Source organism: Chelonoidis abingdonii, chromosome 4 (genome assembly GCF_003597395.2).
Source record: "Chelonoidis abingdonii isolate Lonesome George chromosome 4, CheloAbing_2.0, whole genome shotgun sequence".
Lineage (NCBI taxonomy): Eukaryota > Metazoa > Chordata > Testudines > Testudinidae > Chelonoidis > Chelonoidis abingdonii.
In genome coordinates this window covers 129844843-129866262 of record NC_133772.1, presented here as the reverse complement: position 1 = coordinate 129866262, position 21420 = coordinate 129844843, and the positions used below count along the sequence as shown (strand labels likewise).

Below are 21420 nucleotides of genomic sequence, written 5' to 3'. Positions count from 1 at the left end.
CTACATGCACCACCAGCCAACCCAGACACACACATGCAGATAACGCGCACAGCACACGTGCACACAGGCGTACACAGTGTTTATGCACCTCCCACATAATGCAAGGAACACAGTGCCCGCAGAGCACATGCACAGACATGCGTACAACACAGTATACGTGCAGGCACAACACACACACCATCCATAAATAAGCACATAGGAGGATACCGAGCACAGCATATGCACCCACAGAACAAACAGCAATCTGTACATACAAGCAGTGTTGCATATACACACTTAACATACCCTAAGTGATATAGAAATAATACATTATCAGAATGCTGTATACATTTTATACTGGTTCTGGAGGTTTTATGCACTCATTTCTGGTAATTGCTATTTTCAGTTTTCATTCAGATGCTCAGAGGTTAATAAGGCACCCTATGAACACACAGCTAGTATGAGTTAAGGGCCTATGGACCAGTTTTTTTAATAAATAGGAAACCATTAGAAATGGCCAATAGTCCTATTTATTTGTTCCAAAGTAAACTTCATGTTCACACACATTTTTCATAAATGTGTAACTTTATTTAGTAATACTTGGAAAGTGAGAATTATCTTCTCTCGATTGTTTACATATATCTGGTCCAGAGAGTCCAAGAGTCACCTTTACTTGCATGAAGGAACAGAAGAGTCTGTCAGAAAGCAGGCATGAGACTCAAGGTGTGCCATCAGTTACACTCACCTTCATAAACTCATCCAAATCACCTCTCATGGGGTTACTGGGAGGTAAGCTTATTTAGAAATAATGAGAAAAAAATAAAACCCATTTTCTTTGGCTTATCTGTGAGGAACCCTTCAAAGCATGGGTCACTAACCAACCCATATGGCAGATTGCCATTGTTCTCTTATTAACCTATGGAGTTTCATGGCAATTTTAATTGCACCTGAACTATGAATAAAAGTGAGAATGTTGATTATTATTTAAAATAAAATTGTTTCTTAAAACTAAAGTCCATGATGACAAATTACAGTATCAAATGCGCAGGAGGGAAGGGGAGCAGGGATCAGAACATATGTAAATATGGTTAAGATCTAAAACCAGAGTAGGCAAGAAAATCTGATGTAAGGCTGCAACATATATTCAGACATTTTAGGCCTCAGCTGCACAATACAGAATCACCAGATATTATACAGAATCTGCATGGCTCTTTAGAAATAGAGTATACTACAAAAGATGTCTGCTATAGTTATGATACATCTATTCACATACAGTTGCGCATGAGTAGTGGCTGTAGGCCATTGGTTAGAGTCAATGATTGGGTGTCAGGATTCCTGGCTTCTAATCCTACCTCTTATTAGATATTAACCTCAGGTACATTGCAACTGCTCAGTGCCTCAGTTTCCCCAGTTGTAAAATGTGTATAATACCAACCTCTCTAAGGTGATGTGAGGCTTAGATGTTTGTAACATGATTTGAGACACTAGGATGAAAGGTGATATAAAATTGCAGAGTTATCTGTGCACAATGGCCAAATATTTTGCAAATTACATATTCTTGTATTAAAGAAAAAAAACAAGGGAGAGGGCATTTCACATATTGTCATAATGCACAACCTACCTTTTAGGCTTCTCAGGCTGCAGACTACAAATTAGCATCTTGCATTACAAGTCAAATCCTGGCCCTACTAGAAACCACAAAGCTGCTCCATTAACTGCAGTGGCCCTAGCATTTGATCATAATGACACCACCCCTCAGTTGTCTTCACACATGGCAAGTACCTTTTTCAAAGAGTTCAATCTTGTATTTTGGGCCCAGTCTACATGAAAGGGCTTGGGGCAGGGTTTTCTCTCAGAAGCCCTGTGGATGGGATGGAATCTTCTCTCATAAGGTGCAGAGTATCAGTGACCCCTTCCACTACTGCTCTCTATCCTTAGACTGCAGTGTTAGCCATTCACCTGCTACTTCTCTGGAATGGTACTATCAGTGAAAAACTGCATGCAGTCCTTCTGGGCAAACCCTCCATTGCCTGAGATGTCACATCAATAGCTAGATGGCAATCACTGAGCAGTTCCCATCAGAGAGACACTTGGATGTAAGAAGTGTCCCATGAAGAGATTTTTTGCTAGATTTATCCATCTTCTCATAATTTTCTTCTGAAACATGATAGGGCATTTACCCCCCACAACCCCTGAAGAGGCTAAGGTGGCTCAGAACAGTCCAATCAATCTTATAGGCTGCACCTGGGCCTGGGGGAGAGTCAGGCTTGAATGATAAGCACTAATTGAAGACAAAGCCCAGCTGAGCAGGAGCGGCTTGTATAAAGCCAGCGAGTTAGAACAGCTGGGGGCTAAGTATGCCCTACAGTTGACAATGCTGATGTAATCTAAGGCCCTGAGAGGAAGAGTGAAATGACTATTTCAAATTCTAACAGGGTACTGTGGATTAAATAGTAATGTAGTTCTAATTAACATGCACAAAGATGGATTATGTCTAACATTTAAGGTCCAGAAAATGATAAATCATATCCTTTGGGATCTCAAAGGCTATACCTGTGAAAGGAGATGTTTATATAGAAAACTTAGAGTAACAAAATTTTCTTTGCAACTTCTATCAAGAATACAAGGAAAATGGGGCTCAATTTTAAAAAAAAAAGCTCTTCTGCATTTCTTTAAGAATACTAGGGAAGGTGTGAAACTCTAAGTCATGACAAAGATACAAGATACAATGTGTGGTCGTCATAGGCTGAGGAAGCAAGTCTGCTACATCACAAAACTGAAGAAGGGGGCTGCAGGCAGAGAGTCTGCAGTCACTCTCTGAGCACAGAGAGGTGGGTAGAAGGAAACCGGAAGGGAGCAAAAGACCTGGTATCCTAGCCCTCCAGAAAGGGTTTATTCGGAGGAGTTGCAGGGAAGAAAGTCAGTGGAAGGCAGAGTAGTAAGAAGCCATGGCAAACAGCTTAGAGTGTTGAGACTGTGTAGACCTTGGTTGCTGCTGACAAGAGTCCCTGGGCTGGAACCTGGAGTAGAGGGTGGACTTGGGTTTCCCTACCAGCCACTGGGAAAGTGGCACAGCCCAGGACTTACAGAAGACTGCCTGAAATGGCACATGGGCAGGTTGGCTGGTACAATTTGGCTACGCCAGAAGGGAACACTGCATAGTGACCTGGCCGGAGGGTCAAGCCAAGAGGAAGCACTGTGACTCCAAGTGAGCAAGTGGGGCCGTGGCATATCAGACCAGGCAGAACTAATCCCCAGAGACAGCCACAAGGGGCATCCCAGCAGCGAGCATGAAGCTTCCATGCTTTCCTTAGGTTCATACTCTTGTATAAAGCCTGCTGCTATTCAGAGATGTCAGATTTTCCCATCATCTGGATTTATGTACTTCCTCTGAAAGATTTTGCTAAAGTGTGTAGGACATTATTTCATTAAAGTACCTCTTCAGAAGAACTCCTTACAGCAAGGAGTTGGCTCAGCATGTGCTGGGAAAATGTGGCAGTTCTCCAAGTCATTTTTATATATTTATTTCTAAAAGATAGTCTATTTAACGGGAAAGTTTGACTCTACAACTTCTCCAAAGTTGAGGGAGGATATAAAGTGCAGGATTTTGCCTTGGCTCATTGTACAGTGGTGTAGCCACAAAGTTTAGATACAACGTCATATCAGAGCTTCCCCCAAATGCAATGGTGTTTAGATGTGGGGTTTGGGTTTGGCCCCATCTATCACCACAGATTTATGCTGGGCTTGCTGTACCACCAACAGCAGCTGCACCTTCACTGATATCTGTAGTATTATCTCATGGCAATAGCCTAGGTCCTTCCCTTGCCTTTTTATGGTAGTCCAGAAGATTTGACTGATGAGAAACAAGGGGCCTACAGGCTAGTGCAAGAGTTGGCAACACACTAAGCATAGTGCAGACCCACAAGTAGACCTGTGCTGCAGTAAGATGGGATGGTGCAGGAAGTGTAGCAGGAGAGAAAAATGGAAGTGCGCATTTGAACAAGGCTGGATTTCTGTGATGGGGTATATAGATGATTGGGGGCCTGCATTTCTGCTGTCTCCTAAGGAGGAGTCATCAGCTGAGCCAAATAGGGTCATGGTTTGTTTGTTTTTTTAAATTAAATCCTAGCAGTGCTTTTCAGAATCCCAGCTAGAAGGTCAAGCACAGATGAACCTGGCTGGGGATGTGGCTAATCACATGGGGAAAAAACAAGTTTTCCAATCGGAAGCCAGTCTAAGACTGTGTTGGATACAGAGGAAGTGCTGTGTTTGTTTGGTTGCAGAGAGTTTGGAACATACAGACTGTTAAACTGAATGTGGCCAGATCCTTTGCTAAACAGGAACTGGAAATGAACTGGGAATGCCAGAGCGAGTTTGTAGCTTACACTGAGCTTCCTCTCACTTTCTCTCCAGCTACTCAGACTGTGGCCCAGCCAGAGTCTCTGAGCGCATACCTTATGCTCTTTTTAGATACCATCATGAGGCCACAGTGCTTGACTGTGTGACATAACAATCATTTCTATGGCAGCACACTGACATCATAAATACAGGATTAAGATTTCACCAAATGTTGTAGCTGGAGAAGAGGCTGGGCAAGGAAGGAAGGAGCCCTTATTAAAAACATTGACAACTGTCTTGACAAAAAAGGAAACACTGAGCGAACAGCCAAGTAAATTGCTCTTGTGTCAGTGCACTCTCTTCAGGTTACTTCCAGAATGAAAGTCTGTGTTTAAGATGTCTGAACAGTGAGAGAGCAATGTGGAGGACAGATAGATTACAGTAATCTAACACAGCTGGGAAACAGATCCAACATTTTAATTCTGCCATCTAACAATAATGTCCAACAGCCTGGCGGGGACTCCTTCAGCCAACAGTCTGAAACCTGGAACAATGCAGCTTGTGTAGTCCTGATAGTTAAACCCCACAGAACAATAGGGGTTGTTTCCTCCTGGAATGACTATATATTTTATTCTAGATAAACCTGTAAGAGACATATTTTCAAAAAAAGTTCAGCTCTGTTAGGTACCTAAATCAGTGGCTAGATTTTCAAAATTGCTCAGCCCCCAACAGTTCCCACCGAAAATATGGCTACTTCTAACAGTGCCTAAATGTGAGGGAGCTCTTCTGAAAATCAGGCCCTAAGTGCTTCAGGCTAACAAACACTTCTGCTGAAAACTGACATCTAGAGCTGAGATTTTCAATGGACTCTAAGGATATGTCTACACTGCAATTAGACACCTGCATATGGCCTGAGCCAGCTGATTCTTGCAGAGCTCGGGCTAAAGGGCTGTTTAATTGCAGTGTAGACATTCCAGCTCGGGCTGCAGCCCGAGCTCTCAGACTCTCCCATCTCACAATTAAATAGCCCTGCAAGCCCAAGTCAGCTGGGAAATGTTTTGTTGTATTAAAGAGTTAGAATCAATAAATAAACTTGTAGGTTGAAATCCTGGTCCTCTTGACTTTCACCCTATATGAACAAACTATTGGTCAAATCTTCACAAGCATCCTCTATGGCAGGGATCGGCAACCTTTGTCACGCAGCACACCAGGGTAAGCACTCTGGCGGGCCAGGCCAGTTTGTTTACCTGCCACATTCAGCCAATTGCAGCTCCCAGTGGCTGTGGTTCGCTGTCCCAGGCCAATGGGGGCGGCGGGAAGCAGCGGCCAGCATATCCCTCGGCCTGCGCCACCTCCCGCGCCTGGAACGGGGAACCACAGCCAGTGAGAGCCGCGATCAGCTGAACCTGCGGATGCAGCAGGTAAACAAACCAGCCCGGCCCTGCTTACCCTGGTGAGCTGCATGCCAAAGGTTGCTAATCCCTCATCTATAGGTATGCAAATAATTATATAGACAAAAACTCAGATTTCATTCCCCAACAATCCTTTCTCATGTGGTTTGGAATTTAAAAATTTATCCTATTAAGTGAAAGCAGATCACAGTAAAGCTTTAATGTAGAAATGAATTTGTGTTAAACTGCACAGGAAGGATACATCAAAACAAAGCACTTTAATACATGATTTATTATTGTCCTGCACTTTCAGTATAGCAGGCTGGAGATGTAATAAAAAAGGTTTCAAAATTCATTGATTCCATTTCATTTAACCACTCTAAACAAACAACCAGTGTTTTAGAGTTCAGAGAATTAAAATGTTTACTGTCCATTACAAGCAAAACTTTAATATTAACTTTCAAAGTCTGCTTATTACTCTGCTCTTTTAAATTCTTTAGATACATTCCTCAAGGTAAACAATAAATTTCAATCTGTTTCACAATCAAAATTGATAAGGCCTTCTTAACCATTTTATACCGCCTCCACTATTACTTCATTGCAAAACACAATCTTATGTCATACTATAAATATCCATCCATGCACAAAACAGAGGGGCCAGAAGTTACACATTAATATTTCATGTAGGCTTCCAATACTTCCTTTTCCCTCTACAGGTTTATCGTACATTTAAAAAGATATCTTTAGACTTGGTCTAATTGGTCTTAAAATACAAATATACAATATCCATAAGCATAAAAAAGTAAAGCCTAGATTGCCTTACTATTTATAATGAACTGCTAAAATCTTATACATGTACAATATAGCATCATGCTGATTAATATACATATTAGTTACATATATTAACCAATAGCGGGGATGTGGTCAAGTTTTGCTTTTTTTTTTGATAACAAGTTGTTCATATACAAGTAAAAAAGATGTTGTTAATTTAAGCTTATATGGAATACTTGAACTAGATAAACGTCTGTAAACCCTTTTGAGATATTCAAGTTAAATTGGAGTATAACCTGCTGATTTGAAAGAGAATAGAGCTCCTCACTGGTGGAATTTAAAGATTTGTTATTCCCAAAGAAAATGCAAATTACTGAATTCTAACATTCACATTTTCATATCTAACATGTTAATTATTGTGTGTCTTCTAGCTAGGTTTATTCCTTTAGTATGAATTCATCACCATCCACGAGAAACAATTCAGTATCTCAGTGTTGCCATAGATTTTTCTAAATAGGTAGGTAATACAGTACAAAGTGGAGACAGTGAGACAATTAAGTGTGTATACACAATTTTCTGAAAAAGGCATTTTTGTGACCATTTTATTAGAGTTTGTAGAAAACAGTTACGAGTTACCAGTTCTGCTGATATCACTGTATTGAAAACTTTCAAGCCACGTTTTTATATTAAACTTGTACTGCTGCATATATTGTACAACAAAAGAAAAAATATAGCTCATTCTTTAGGAGTGATACTTAATGAATCAATAAACTGAGTAAGATAACCAGCACAGGGCTTAATTTTCCTGAGGTCTGTAAGAATTTTTAAACAGAATCACAGTGACCAGGCTAAACTGCAAATGTACTGTTTAAGTTTTAAATATACAGTTTGTACAGAACTTCTGTGCATGGTCATGTCATGACTGTGTGTGTTCACACCGATGTGTCCTCTAAATGACTCGCCACTGCATAATACTTGTATCTTTTCCACCCGTGGAGATGAGATGGGTGTCTTCACACAGAAAATCTACATTAGTTACATGACTACTATGTCCACCATACACATGGCTTGGAGCCTGGAAAATAGCAATACAGGATGTTATTACTGCAGATAAATAATATACATTACCATAACAAATATTTAATTATGTATAGCATTCAAACGACAATGAAATAAAATTGTCACCTTATTTCTATTAATGAAGTCAGACTATTTTAAAATGCAGACTTTTATATTAAAGTGCCAATCCACACTTACGCATATAAGTAGTCCTGTTGATTTAATTTTGGGTTTTTTGACACTCAGCAGAGGAATAAAATTTCCCATGTTCATGAAGGTTTGCAAGATTGTACTCTAACGAAGTAAATAACTTACCCTAAATTGTGAACATGGATAAGAGAAGAGATGTACTTTGCCAAAATCATCCCCTGTTGACAGCAGTTTTCTCTCATGTGATCGACAGACAGCATTGATGTCTGTTCCATCTGAACCTTCTGGCCATACACCTGAAAACATGTAGTGACTACTTTAATATTTCTGCTACAGATACAGAACAGAAATATTAGCTGCATTTTATTGTCATGACATTAATGAAGAGGCCACCTGTTTAAAAACAACCAACCTCCAAATCCCTCAAAATTACTAGTGATTCAGGCCATGACTCAGAAGACCAAATAATTGACTTTAAAAATGTGCAGAAGACCCAAAATCTGAATGTAAATGAAGCAATGCATACGTCCTTTGCTTAACAAGGAGGGTGTAAGCAGTGTTTTGCTGAATTGTGCCTCAGCTGTGAGTCTTCAGGTATTATATCATAATACATGTGTACATAAGAGCCAACAACTGGAGGTACAATTTTAAACTACTGCTTTTCTCCTTCCCTTTTCCATAATTTACAGATAATGAATGACTTCTTGTAGGTAGGAGGCTTATTAAAAAGGTACAACCACCAGGTTCTCCTCACTCAAATCTATCCTAAAACCCCACTTGTGGTGTTTACAAGAATTATACCGTTAAAAATAACAATAAAGTGACTAATGAATGATCAAGAAGCTATGAACTTGTTATAACTGAATTATGACATGCTTTTGTTACGATAACCCTTCTTCCTCATCCCAGTCCCCTACTGCTTGTTGGTCTCACATATTGTGTCACCTCTAAAATTAGATGGTAAGCTCTTTAGGGGAAGTTTTTGTGTTTGGTCTGTAAAGCCCCTGCATGCTTTCATGTGCTGTAAAAAAAATGATAGAACACATTATGGAACCTTAAATTTTCTTTTTAGATCGCATTATGTATAGCTATTTGCTGCTTAAGTTTTTTAATGTTTTTTTGTATTTTAGATTTGATCGACTCCCCCATTCAGCACAGAGGTTGTTTAATCATTTGAGAGAGTCCAATGTTGTAGTCAGGTGTGGTTTTTTGTTTTGTTGAGTATTAAATTATTATGACATTCAGTGTTTGGAGTTAGGAGCAATTCCTCCCCTCCTCCCACATTTATAAATCTGTAATAACTTCAGAAATACAGAAAAGAAGTGGTTTCATGTTTTTAAACACTGGTATAATTTTATTCTATATAGCATCTTTTATACAAACTCCCCCAAAACAGTTTAAAGGATTACTGTAAACAATATAATAAGAAAGGAAACTACTGAATCCCCAAATTCAACTGACTTTAATGGAACTCTGTGCAGGAATATCCCTTTGCATGATCCAGATGTATAAAAATAAATAAAGAGGGATGTGCAAAGGAAAGATAAATATACTTTCTCTGGGATAAAATTATGAATGAGGTTAAAGAAATTAAGGGTATGTCCACACTACCCACCGGATTGGCAGGTAGTGATCGATCTATCAGGGATCGATTTATCGTATCTCATCTAGACGTGATAAATTGATCCCCGGACGTATTCCCCTTCAACTCCGGAACTCCACCAGGGCGAGAGGCGGAAGTAGAGTTGATGGGGTAGCTGCAGCTGTCAATCCCGTGCCGTGAGAACGGGAGGTAAGTCGATCTAAGATACGTCGACTTCAGCTATGCTATTCTCTTAGCTGAAGTTGCGTATCTTCGATCGATCCCTCCTTAGTGTAGACCAGGCCTAAGTTTAAGAGGTAGAGAAAAGCTGTTCTAGATACTAGTGCAGACAGAGAGAAGGCTTTTGCACCAAGAGAGTCAAAACTATATGAAGGTAGAGAGCTAGCTGAGAGGGGAGGAGAGTCTGTAAGACAGGCTGGAGTTAATGGAGGGACTACACTATAAAAACCAAAGATGGCAGTTTTGAATCGAATCCTGAAGTGAACTGGGAACCAGTGAAATTAAGGGGGGCAGGGATGGGACCACTGTGATCATTTCTTTAGATACATGAAAAAGACAGCAGATGCATTTTACAAATCTGATACATACAAACTATTACTTACACTAGAGAATCCTTATTTTAAAATATGCATCGTTTCAGAGCCTTTGAAGCTAAGCACCGAGGCTCAGATTTTTAAAGCTATTTAACCATTGTTGCACTCAGCAACGCAACACCTAACTGGTATAGGAGCTTCAATCTCATTTTCAAAAAGGATTTAGGCACTTAGTCTACATTTCATCAACAGTTGAAAATGCAATTTAGGCTCCTAAATCAGTTAGGTGTTGCAATGCTGAGTGCAGCAATACCTAACTAGCTTTAAAAATCTGGGCCTAAAACACTAAAAGTGTCAGGGACTCTCAAAGCCTAGCCCTAAGAAGTTGAAATACATTAACAATTCAGTAGAGGCTGTCCATGCACAGAGAAGAATTTTGTCGTCTCAGAGTAATATGCAGCCAGTAATCTTTGATTCTGTCATCTCTCTAGACCTGCATGTCAAATCCATATCTAAACCTAGCCACTTCTTCCATAATGTTTCCAAAATTTAACATTTTCTTTCTGTCACTATTGGAAAACTCTAGTTCAGGCCCTTGGCTGCAATCTAATCCCTTTTCTGGGTCTCTCCAACATGTTACTCTCTCTGTTCCACTCCAAACATGGCTGTTAGGATAATCTTTCTTGCCTATTGCTCTGACCACATCACTTGTTTTTTTTTTAAATCTTTGCACTGGTTTCCTGTTTCATCATACCCAGTTCAGTATCTTGTCCTCACCTTTTAAGACCCTTCACCGCTTTACCCCTCCTGTTTGTACACACTTGTCTCTTACTGTGTTATTCTACCACTTCCTCAGCTCCAATGATAACAGTCTTCATTTATCGAATTCTACCACGATCATCTCAATGACTTCTTCTGCGCTGCCCTTTATACACAGAATGCCCTCCCTGAATTAATCTGTAAGGCAAGTACCTTCTTCTCGTTCAAATCCCTCCTCAAAACAAACCTGTGCTTTGAGGCCTACAAGAAAGCAGTCAACCACTAATGATGGTTGATCACAGGGGATTATTTTGTTTATATGTAAAAAAAATATTACAACCCCCAAATCAATGAAAGAAACCAAAACCATCTGGAATTGGAACATCTTATTTTTATTGAATTTGTCCTCCTTTTCCTTTCTCTTTCTTTTTGTTCATTTCACTCACTTCTTATGAATATCTCAATTTACACTACCAGCTCTTTGGGGCAGGGACTGTCACGGTTTGAACAGAACCGTGTGCAATGGGACTGGATTGTACACTGTTTGTACAGCCCCTAGCTCAATGGAACTTGATCCTGAATAGGGTCTTTTGTGCTGAAGGAATACAAATACATAAATGAAAATTCTCTAATTGTAAAACATGCTTTCTAAAAACAATTGTAATTTCTCATAGCAGGCAGCTGTGATTGGTTTTCACTTGTGTTGAAATTAATAATTTTATCTGAAGCTACCAAGAATATTAAATCAGAGGTCTCCTGGATCAAAATAAGAGGACAGATAGTGATAAAAATTGTGCAATAGAAGTTTTATATTTGCACTTTGAAATCTGAATAGTAATGTTTCAAATAAAGATGACAGTCTGAATGTTAGCTAACTGGAAAAGCAAAGAATCGTAAGTTTGTGAGAGGGAGGGGAAAAAAAACTTACCAAAAACATGGAATCCTAAAGTACAGCTGTAGGTAACCCATTCTATATCTCTAGTAGTCTCAACACTCACTACTTGTTTACAAGAAGAGGGGATCCCTACAGAAGGAGAAACAAATGATGACATTTTCAGTTTTTAAGCTGCACAAGAGTTGATTTAAGCTAAAAAGTAGCAACTAATTAAAATATATGTTCCAGCCTAGCGATTATATGTTCTTATCTTAATTAAAAATTCATTAGGTATCCTAGAATCAACTTTGCACAAAGCACAGAAAACTATTTGTTACTCACAGTATAAGATTTCATAGTCCCCTGAATTGGACACAAGGTACTGTGAATTAACAGACCAGTCCAAGTGAGTAATGAAGCTGGAATGACCCTATGAAGAGAAGTGTATTGTATTAATTCCACTAACATAGCATAATATATACTATAAAGTATACATGCTTATTTGTTATTAGTAAATAAGTAGTAAGGAAGTCACTTACTGAGCATTTGCCAATTCTATTATATTTTCTCCCATTTTCATTAACACCATATATATAGATACTGTTGTCATGGGAACCTATTGCCAAGAAGTTTCCATCTATAAAAAAGTGAATTATAATTATATCCACAAGAAAGAATTAAACAAATCTATGAAGTTCTAGTGTGTCATGGACAATGGGAATTGTTCTTAAAACTTTTATTAATGAAGTAAAAAACCCAGAATTTTCTTCTTCTCACTGTTTGATGGAATATGTTTCACTGCAAATAAAACAGCAGCTTTATATAGCAAATACTGAAGTTAAACCTCATAAGGAAACTGAGAAAAAAGCCAACCTGAACATGGCACAACATGCACATCTAAGCAAGAGAGCTGATTTCTGCTAAAAATCAAAATCTGAAGGGGCAAACAACAGGAAATTAGAGTTAAAGCCTCTGGGTAAAATCCTGGCTCCATTGACTCAATGGAGGTAGGATTTCAACTCATGTATCTATTCCCAATTTAAATATATGTGGGGAATTTAAAAAATAAACTTTATATTGCATACAATCACTTCTTTTTTTAACCAGTAAGTAGAGTGTGTCAAACCTGGTGAATAACGCATTACAGACAGCTGTTCATTTCCATCTGTGTGTACAGTGACCAAATCTTTTGTTTCTGTGTCAAACACAAACCACCTGTTGTAAACACAGAAAAAGGCCAATAAATTGCTCAGTAAGGAATGCAAATCTACAGCAGCTTTAATCAACTGTTCATTATGTCAAAATAGCAGTCTTCCATATGTTTTGCACTAAAAGGAAAATAATAGGAAGGGGACATTGTCTGCGTTACTTCTAGCCAACTGAAAGTAACATTTTCAACAGTAGATAAACAGAATATCAATCAAATATTGAGCCAGATGTCTGCATTCACATTTTATTTTCATTTTACAAATTGTCATTGGTTATATGCAAGTATGATTGATGTATACTTCTGTGTATCTTGTGTATATTGGACCACATTCTTTAAGGCCCTTTTACAGTGTTCAGACATTTAATTTAATTAAATATACTTTAATTACATTTATATCTACTTTAAAGGACAGAGAAGTGTAAAGGTGGCTTAGTGTTTCTAAGAATCAGGCCCACTATGTATTAGATAAATACAAATTAGATCATCATAAATCTCCTGTGAGGTGGATTGGGGCTTTGTTAAACATTGTTTGAAAAGCTGCATTTTAATGCTGATTTCAGTTTATTAAGTATCAAAAATAAAGACTGCTCCCAAAGCATCTTACTTTTACTTAGATATTAAGGGAAACATAGAACCAAATAAATTTTGCTTCAATACTTACTAAAACCACGTCATCAAATAAAAAGGTATTTTAGAATGAAGTGCAAATATTTTAAATATTAGGAATAAAATTCTGCCCTCAGGTACCCTTGAAGGAAAGGAGGGTTTTGTACTTAAGGCACTTTAGAGTTCAGGGTTCAAATCAAGGCTCCACCACTGACTCCCTATGCGATTTTGGGCCACCTTTCCCTATATACAATGGAGGTAGTACTTCTTATTTCTCTCATCTATTTCAGTTTTAAGCTCTCCTGGCAGAAACTGTCTCTTTACTATCTACGTGCTTGTACAGTGCCTAGCACAATGGGGCTTTGACCAAAATTTGGTTGGGGGCTCTGGACATTGCTATGGTAAAGATAATAAAACAACATGTTAAATTTTCAAGCAAACACCTTTTGTCTTCTCCTGTGCTCTCCCTCACATTTGAGAGGAGAAGCTCCCCATATACATCCTTCAGAACCCTCCTTAAAACTCTCATTAGCTGTTATGCCTACATCATCAACATCAACATCAAACCCCTGAGAAAGGTTAGGCTGCTGGTGCACTGCCACCACTGCTTTTCATGCCTACCAGTGCTACCTCATTGTTTCCTGGACTCCTGCATCCATCTGACTGTATCCATCTGCTGCCTCATGTCTTATACTTAGATTGTAAGCTCTTTGGGGAAGAGATAATCTTTCTTGATCTGTGTTTGTATGGTGTCAAACACAATGGGGTCCTGAACTAAGGTTGTTAGGTGCTATAGCAATACAATAATAATAAACACCACCACCAATACCTTTAGCTCCTGTTGAAGTCAACAGGAGGTGAGCAGAGGCATCAGAGGGTAGAATTTGGCCCTATTCATTGGAGAAACAAGAATATCAACTTTGATTTGGTGGGATGGACAGATACCCACTGTTGATTGATACCTGCGCTTTTGTTCTTCTTACCTTCCAGTTAGCGTTCCTATTGCAACAACAGACCCTGAAGGATGAAAACCAGAAGACTGTGCTGGATCCTATAACGTTTCAAAGGAAGTATATATTTATACCAAGAGACAGTAATAATAAAAACACAATTAAAATTGCTTACTCAGTAACAAACTAAGCCTCCTCATTCTTTTTTTTAGAATAAACGTCCCTTTTTATATTTGAGGAAAAACAAGTATGTTTTGAAATCCACTAAAAATTACCTAACACACTGTTTCCTATATTCAGTGCTACATTGTTTTCCTTTGTGCACAGTCTAACCTAAGATGTATTGGGCAAATAATTTCAAGCAAAAAAAATACTGAGAAAAAGCTGCTTCTGGATAAATCCCCAAAGGGGAAATAGGTAAAATTAACATAATAAATTATTCACTCAGTTCTAATTTAGTTATATAAATGTCTAATCAGTAGATGGCAGTTGTTTACTACCTGACGGTTGAGCAAGCAGTTGATTTTACTGCTGCATATTTCACATGGCATGGAGTGCTGTAGTGGCAGGGCCTGACTTTACCTCTAACAACGCAGAAGGTATCTTTGCAATATTCTGCCAGTTACAAGTCAGTGGAAGTTTATAATGAACGTGGGTCTCTCACTTTGATGTCTGATATTACGCCATTTTTATTTGCATAAATGTTTAAGCATATTTGATACTATGTTGTTACTGATGTATCTGGAGAACAATAATGTTTCAACTGCCATTATAACATCTGAAAAATATGAAAAGTTACTAGTGGCTTACTAGCTTTATGTCACAATCTACAAAGAATGAGCTGTAGAATTCTGTAGATTACAGAAGAAAACTCAAGCATCAATAGCTAAATTTTTTGGCAGATTTTTGTCATGGCATGTCAAAATCAACATGTATATGAAAGAGCTAAACAGGGAATAAAATAATAGTACAGCAAAAAACCCGCATAATTTATTCATATTTTTATATTCTAGTCCTTGCTCATAGTGGAGTGAGTATGACAGACCTGCTAACAGGTTTATCAATTTGTAATTGCCTTGCCTGTGGTCGCTGGTTCTAAGGGAGCTTCTGCTTACTTTTAAGAGGTAGAGAGAGACCTATGTTTTTGCAATTTACTCACAAAATCATATGGATATTGGTAGCTAATATCTGTTGTTTCTATATTTATGTAGTCAAATCATTATAGTAGCCCAAGTGTGCTCAATTTTCCAAGGTTCCTATGACCCAAACAAATGAGCAAGTTCTGTGCTTTTAAATTCTCCCTTACATAAAACATGAGTTTAAATAAAGATTTTAATCTCAACAACAACCTGCTGGTGAACCAAAATAACAAGTGTATTAAAAGACATTCATTGTTATATAGTTCTTTCTAACACAAATAGGCCATAGTATCAAATGAAAGATTTATCCACTCCAGGTAAGAAGCCAGTGACTTACAAAATAAGGTCTCTAAGGCCACGTCTACACTATGCGATAATATCGAATTAGCTAAAATCAGTTTCATAAAACTGATATTATAAATTCGATTTCACGCGGCCACACTAGGCACAGTAATTCGGCGTTGTGCGTCCATGGTCCGAGGCTAGCGTTGATTTCTGAAGCGTTGCATTGTGGGTAGCTAGTACTATTCCGTAGCATCCTATCCAGAGTCTCCCGCGCCTTGGAATTCTGGGTTCTCAATTGTCGCGGGTGGTTCTGGGTATGTCGTCCTCATTCCTTCTCGGAAAACGCAACAGCTGAACTTTGCAAAGACCAGATTTTTTTCCCTACTGCCCAGGCAAGACACATAACAGCAACCATGCGCCATGTAGTCAGTAACTTTTTTTTTTTTTTTTTTTTTGCATATTAAATAGGTATGTGGTCTCTTATTTTTATATTATGATGCCAGAACACGAGGAGTCTATTATATCTGCAGATGTTTTGGAGCTGCCTCTTAAGACACAGAGAGTTCACCTAATAGAGTGTGTCTTGTTAGGTATCTGACTTCACAGGAGGCGAAGAATATTCACGACGACATAAGACAAACACACAACTAATGAAAGAGTGGTTCGTATTTATAACAGTATATTTGTATGTTCATATTTTTAACTGTTCTCTTATGTCTAAACAGAAAATTTCACGTGCCATGGTAATTTGTCTTAAAGAATACTTAAATATGATTATCTGTGTCTCATGTATGTTAGCCACTTAACCATGTAACCTCAAATATACCCAAATTGTGATGATTTCAACCACTATTGTTCCCAGTGTTCACGGGGCATCCTCTTATCCTGCATAAATCTGGCGCTAATTGGTTATATGCCCTTAAGCAAGATTGAATTTAAAGCCTAATAATAGCGTCATGTAGTGTATGCAAGGATCCCGAAAGGCAGGTAGTTAAGTTTATGACTCATCTAATGTCCTCTGTTTATTTAAAAAAATATAGACACATAGTGCCAGGATCGTCTCACTCAGAGTTCGGTGTTTTCTGACCTCGTAAAAGATAGACCTCCCCAGCAGCTAAATAGCTGAAGCGCCAGTTTGAGGCACCAATAGTTATTTCGGATGCTAGAGAAGGCTTGTTCTCCGGACTCACATCTGCACATGTCTGACATATGTGATAGTGACTAGAGAGACGATACATATGCACGTTTCTGGGATTTCTCACACAGATCTGCCCGGATTGTTTTACCGTAACTCTTGTTTCACTTAACCAGATTCAACTGGATCCACACATTGTGCATGAGTCACAAAGTGGACACCTTTCCACTATTCAGTGGCTGGTTCGCTTTAGTCGAGGAAATGATAAGGATATAAGAGCAGCAGAGGTGAATTTACACATCTCATTGACACTATCTCCCTATTTCTCCCATTTCTGCAAAGAGCCTTCGAGTTAGAACACGGGGGTCGCTTCCACACAGAATGTCCTTTTGCGAGGATCATGTTGCGTGGTCTAGGCTTAGTCGGCAGGCAAAATTACATCGGTGAGTATAAGTAGGTCACGTGGTCTTTACATGGGGAACAAACTATACACTGGTGTCCCGGCCATGAAGATGCACAGTTTCAGTCCTGTGTTTTGCTTACCAGCTTATATGATTATTATACAACCATGCCTCCTCCTGCTGAATCCCCTTGCCCATTACACAAATGTTCCGTGATGTCCATGCATTGAGTAGTGTCTCTAAGGCCCTAAATCCTACAAATCACTTAACGCATGTATGATATTATTGTGGCGCACACAGATCAAATTTTGTGGACCCTTAAGCTATGTTAGTGGGGCACGCTGTACAGTGGAGCATTTTCTCTCGCATCTAATAGATGCGCCATATGAAGACAATGGTATGCTACTAGTGTGTGGGCTGCTGCTACGTTTTCATTACCATTGGGAATAAGCGCTTGAAGTCTGACCCATAATTGAAGCCATGTTGATTACAATGGGGTTGCTTATGTGTTTAATTTAAGGCCACATGCTTACAAGTTCGTTTACTGGCTAGGGGCCTATAATGTGCAGCAATACATGGCAGTTAGGCACACTCGGGGCCTTGGCCTAATTCATCTTGCACTCTCTGGTCGACCATTTTTTTTTACATAAGGATTATGTATAGCAAAATAGCAGTTACAATATTTGAAGTTTATATGTAAGATAAATTTTAATGAACATTAGCCATTTTTTCTGCGCTGAATTTTTCCGATGTAACTCTGATATGTGAATCTCTTATGAAATTGTACGTGTAAAGAATGCAGATCCTGCAAAGTTAAATCTTGGTGGGGAGTAGACTCCTAATTCGGTGTTCTGACTGCCGCTGGACCTTGCGCAATAAGTAAGTGGTAATAGATTACTTGAAGGATGAGGCCATTAGAATAGTATCATATACTGTAGAGGTAGCATTTTATGAGACAACCAAATATCACTAGAACACATAACAGTTGCTTTTCTGTCCGCATTTGTAGTGTTGGTTTCATCACTTATCAGTCTAAACAGGGACTCACAATTAGAGTCGCACAGCACAGTTCATGTTGCAATTTTCAGATATGAGTGAAAGCGAACATTTCCTGGAACATCTAATCCTGCATCACACATGTCTTTTTCATACTGGGTAGTATGTTCCTAATTTCCGGCACTTCTGATACCTTTTTTGTACCGGGCAGCCTTATCCCCTAATGAGATCTGGAGTCATTGTGGATAGTTTTTTTGCCTAAAATATCACTCAGCGTGCAGTGGGAGTCAAAAAAATGCTAACAGAATAGCTACGGAATAGATTAAGAAGGGATAGATAATTAGGACAGGAAAATGTCATGTTTTATTTCTAATTAAATCCATGGTATGGGGAGTACAATCTTTAATACTGTTGCAGATGTGGTCGCCTCATCATCTAAGAAAGTAGATTCGGATATGTGGAAAGGTATAGGATAATTGGCAACAAAAGAAATTTATAAGAGTAGTGGAATGCTTCGTATGAGAAGAGATGTAATAAGACTGGTACTATTTCAGTTTTGGAAAAAAGACGACTAAGGGAGATATGAATTGAGGTCTACAGGCATAAAATTAGTCTCATGTGAAAGGAGATAGGAATGTTCGTTAATACTAGCTCCTTGCATAACACAAGACACTAAAGTCACCAGTAGAGAAATTAATAGCAGGCAGGTTAAAAGTAATATAGGAAGTATTTCTTTCACAGAGACAGCAGCGAGACCGTGGGAACCTTGCCACGAAGGTGGCTTGTGCAAGGCCAAGGGGATCAATGGGAACAGACCGTTTCAAAATAACCTATTAATTATTTTCAGAAAATGCGGAATATTTGAAGGGTCTGTGGTCCAGTGATTAGCGCAGGGAACTGCATTGTAATTGTAGATCTTCCGAACATTTTACAGTTCCTGGGCCCCAGTTTTTCCCCATCCTCAAAATGAGGCTAATGATACATATCCATAATAATAAAGTGTTTTGAGATCTATGGATAAAACATCACTCGGTAAGTGGTAAATATGATATGGTCCTTATAATTTAAGCATTACTAAAATGAAACTAACGGCTCAGAACAGCTGTTTTACATGTGATTTTGCCATTCATTTGGTGGTTTTATAACTCCTCATCTGCTCTGCCACGTTCACTTAGCAGTTGAAATTCATTTGTTATGAAATTTGACTTCTGAAAAAGCCTAAGTTCATATCCTGCATAGATAATGTTAGTCCATATTTCAGCAGATAATTTATTACTTTGGCCTGCTTCTTACTGGCTGATTAGAACCCCGGAAAGTCAAGGGGCAGAGAGATAGCAAGTCTTTGTCTGTTGCCGTGTGCGTAGAGAACCAATAGCTTGGCTGTTGGAGGGAACAAAGTAAGGAGTTTCCGGTTTGTTTTCTGGGTATTGTTCTCTGTGGTTAGATATTACAGGAGAAATGAGATTGCAAACTGATACTTATCCTTTATTCTACTACTGTCAGGATGAGTGAACATTTTTGTTCTTTTACTTCTTTTCTTGTCAGTTTACAAATCGCTTTTGGCTTGCAAATTCGTCTCCTGATTTTATGTAGACATACCTAGATCCTAGTTACATATGAGTTAATATCATAACAAACGATGTTTAAACTGCTAATGTATGTAATATATGTATTACTTAGAACTATTGCTGCATATAAGTAAGTGCAGGTCATTTAGTTATGAAGCCTTGTCTTCATGTTTCCAAGAGCTTTGTCCCCCTAGCCATCTAAATTGTAAATCCAAAGGCTGTTGATATCGCAGTAGTGGGAGTTGTAGTCTCTTGCTGTGAGAAACTCATGGCCTCTTCCCTTTGTGAGCTTTCATGATTTTCCCAACACCCTTAACCCACTGGTGTTATTAGGACTTGCTACCGGCGAGTTTGCACGGAGTATTCTGAGCAGGGGAGGAGAGAGGCAGTGGGCCCTGCCCTAAGCCATGTTCTAATGAAAGATTTTTTAATGCAATGCTGAAACGTTATTGTACTTGGTTTCAACCGGAAAAGTAAGTAGCCTTTATCCCCTGAATTTTTAATCAAAGTTTTTACCTCCTTGATCTAGACAGGGGAAAGATCCTTCCAGTGCTGTGTCGGTGCGTATGAGGGGGAAAGGGAGCTTACTTTCCCCTCTTCCCTCACTAAAAAATCCAGTAGTATTGCAGGAGCCTCATACTTAGCCTCTGAATGGGTGCTAAGAGGGGAGGGTGTCGCGGCCGATGCACGCAAGCTAGCACGGGGAATATGGGTCTCCTTTTTATTTGCACATACTGCACTCGAGCACGTGCTAGCTGAGAGTTCATAGCTTTTCCTTTTCAAAGGAGGTAGGGCCAGGTGCACCCAACTACGACTCCCCCTCAGGACTACCCCATGGAACTGTGTTCTGGCTAACAGGATACTTGTGAAACAAAATGTGTGTGCCAGTACCTCGCTTACCTCCTTTTGCACGCACTGACAGGAAACAATATTCTTGCTCTAAACTACTGAACAATATAAACAGCACTGCAAATTGGTGTCAGAATATTCTGAATCTGGAGAATCCACAAACTGTTATATTGGTAATCTCAATTAGGGAGGTAAGTTCCTATGCCATTCCCTTATTGCAATCTCATAGACACACCGACAGGGCTCTGTGATCACCTTTTGATTAAACTCTGCTGAGTACACGGTGATATCTGAGGATCCTGAAATAGCTCGGGAAGAAACTTCTAATAATGGAAAAGACATCTCAGGACAAGGCAATGGACTAGATTAGCATTACACTAGAGGGAGATGCTATTTTTTTTACTTAACTGTCTACCAAGAAACTTGCTGCAACAAACTAGCCTCATAAGTTATTTCAGATGTATGATTCATGTGGTGAGACTTCACTCAACTGCTATAAGCATGTTTTGTTGTTTTAAAATATCATGGACTTAAATATTTTTTAAGAATGCATCCACCATAGTTGCAGCAATTTACAGTTTAATTCCATAACTCTGATATCCCATTAAAAGTCATATTAATGGGTTTGGAGCTTTTTGTTTTGTTTTTGTCATGAATAAAATTATACCTAGTTTTATTGACAAAACGAGAACAGCTCTGAATGTAATGTAATGTTTTGAAAGTGTAGAAAGATTTGGGGAAAGGGGTATTGTACATTAACCAATGTTTCCTAATTTATTCTAGAATATACTAACATACTTTTTCTCTATACACCAAGTGGGTGA

At 38.8% G+C, this 21420-nt stretch overlaps 1 protein-coding gene across 6 annotated transcripts in view; it reads right to left on the bottom strand.

Annotated features, from left to right (window-relative positions):
• Positions 1 to 5981: 5981 nt before the first annotated feature.
• Positions 5982 to 21420, bottom strand: part of EML1 (EMAP like 1) — a 222976-nt gene continuing 207537 nt past the window's right edge. For all 6 annotated transcript variants that reach the window (XM_032771562.2, XM_075065678.1, XM_032771565.2 and 3 more), the window contains 7 exons: positions 14257 to 14324; positions 12584 to 12672; positions 11997 to 12094; positions 11800 to 11887; positions 11512 to 11607; positions 7854 to 7984; positions 5982 to 7554 (listed from right to left, as the gene is read on the bottom strand). In XM_032771562.2, the coding sequence (XP_032627453.1) occupies positions 7429 to 7554; positions 7854 to 7984; positions 11512 to 11607; positions 11800 to 11887; positions 11997 to 12094; positions 12584 to 12672; positions 14257 to 14324 (696 nt within the window). In that variant the 3' untranslated portion in view covers positions 5982 to 7428. The remainder of the gene's footprint in view (positions 7555 to 7853; positions 7985 to 11511; positions 11608 to 11799; positions 11888 to 11996; positions 12095 to 12583; positions 12673 to 14256; positions 14325 to 21420) is intronic.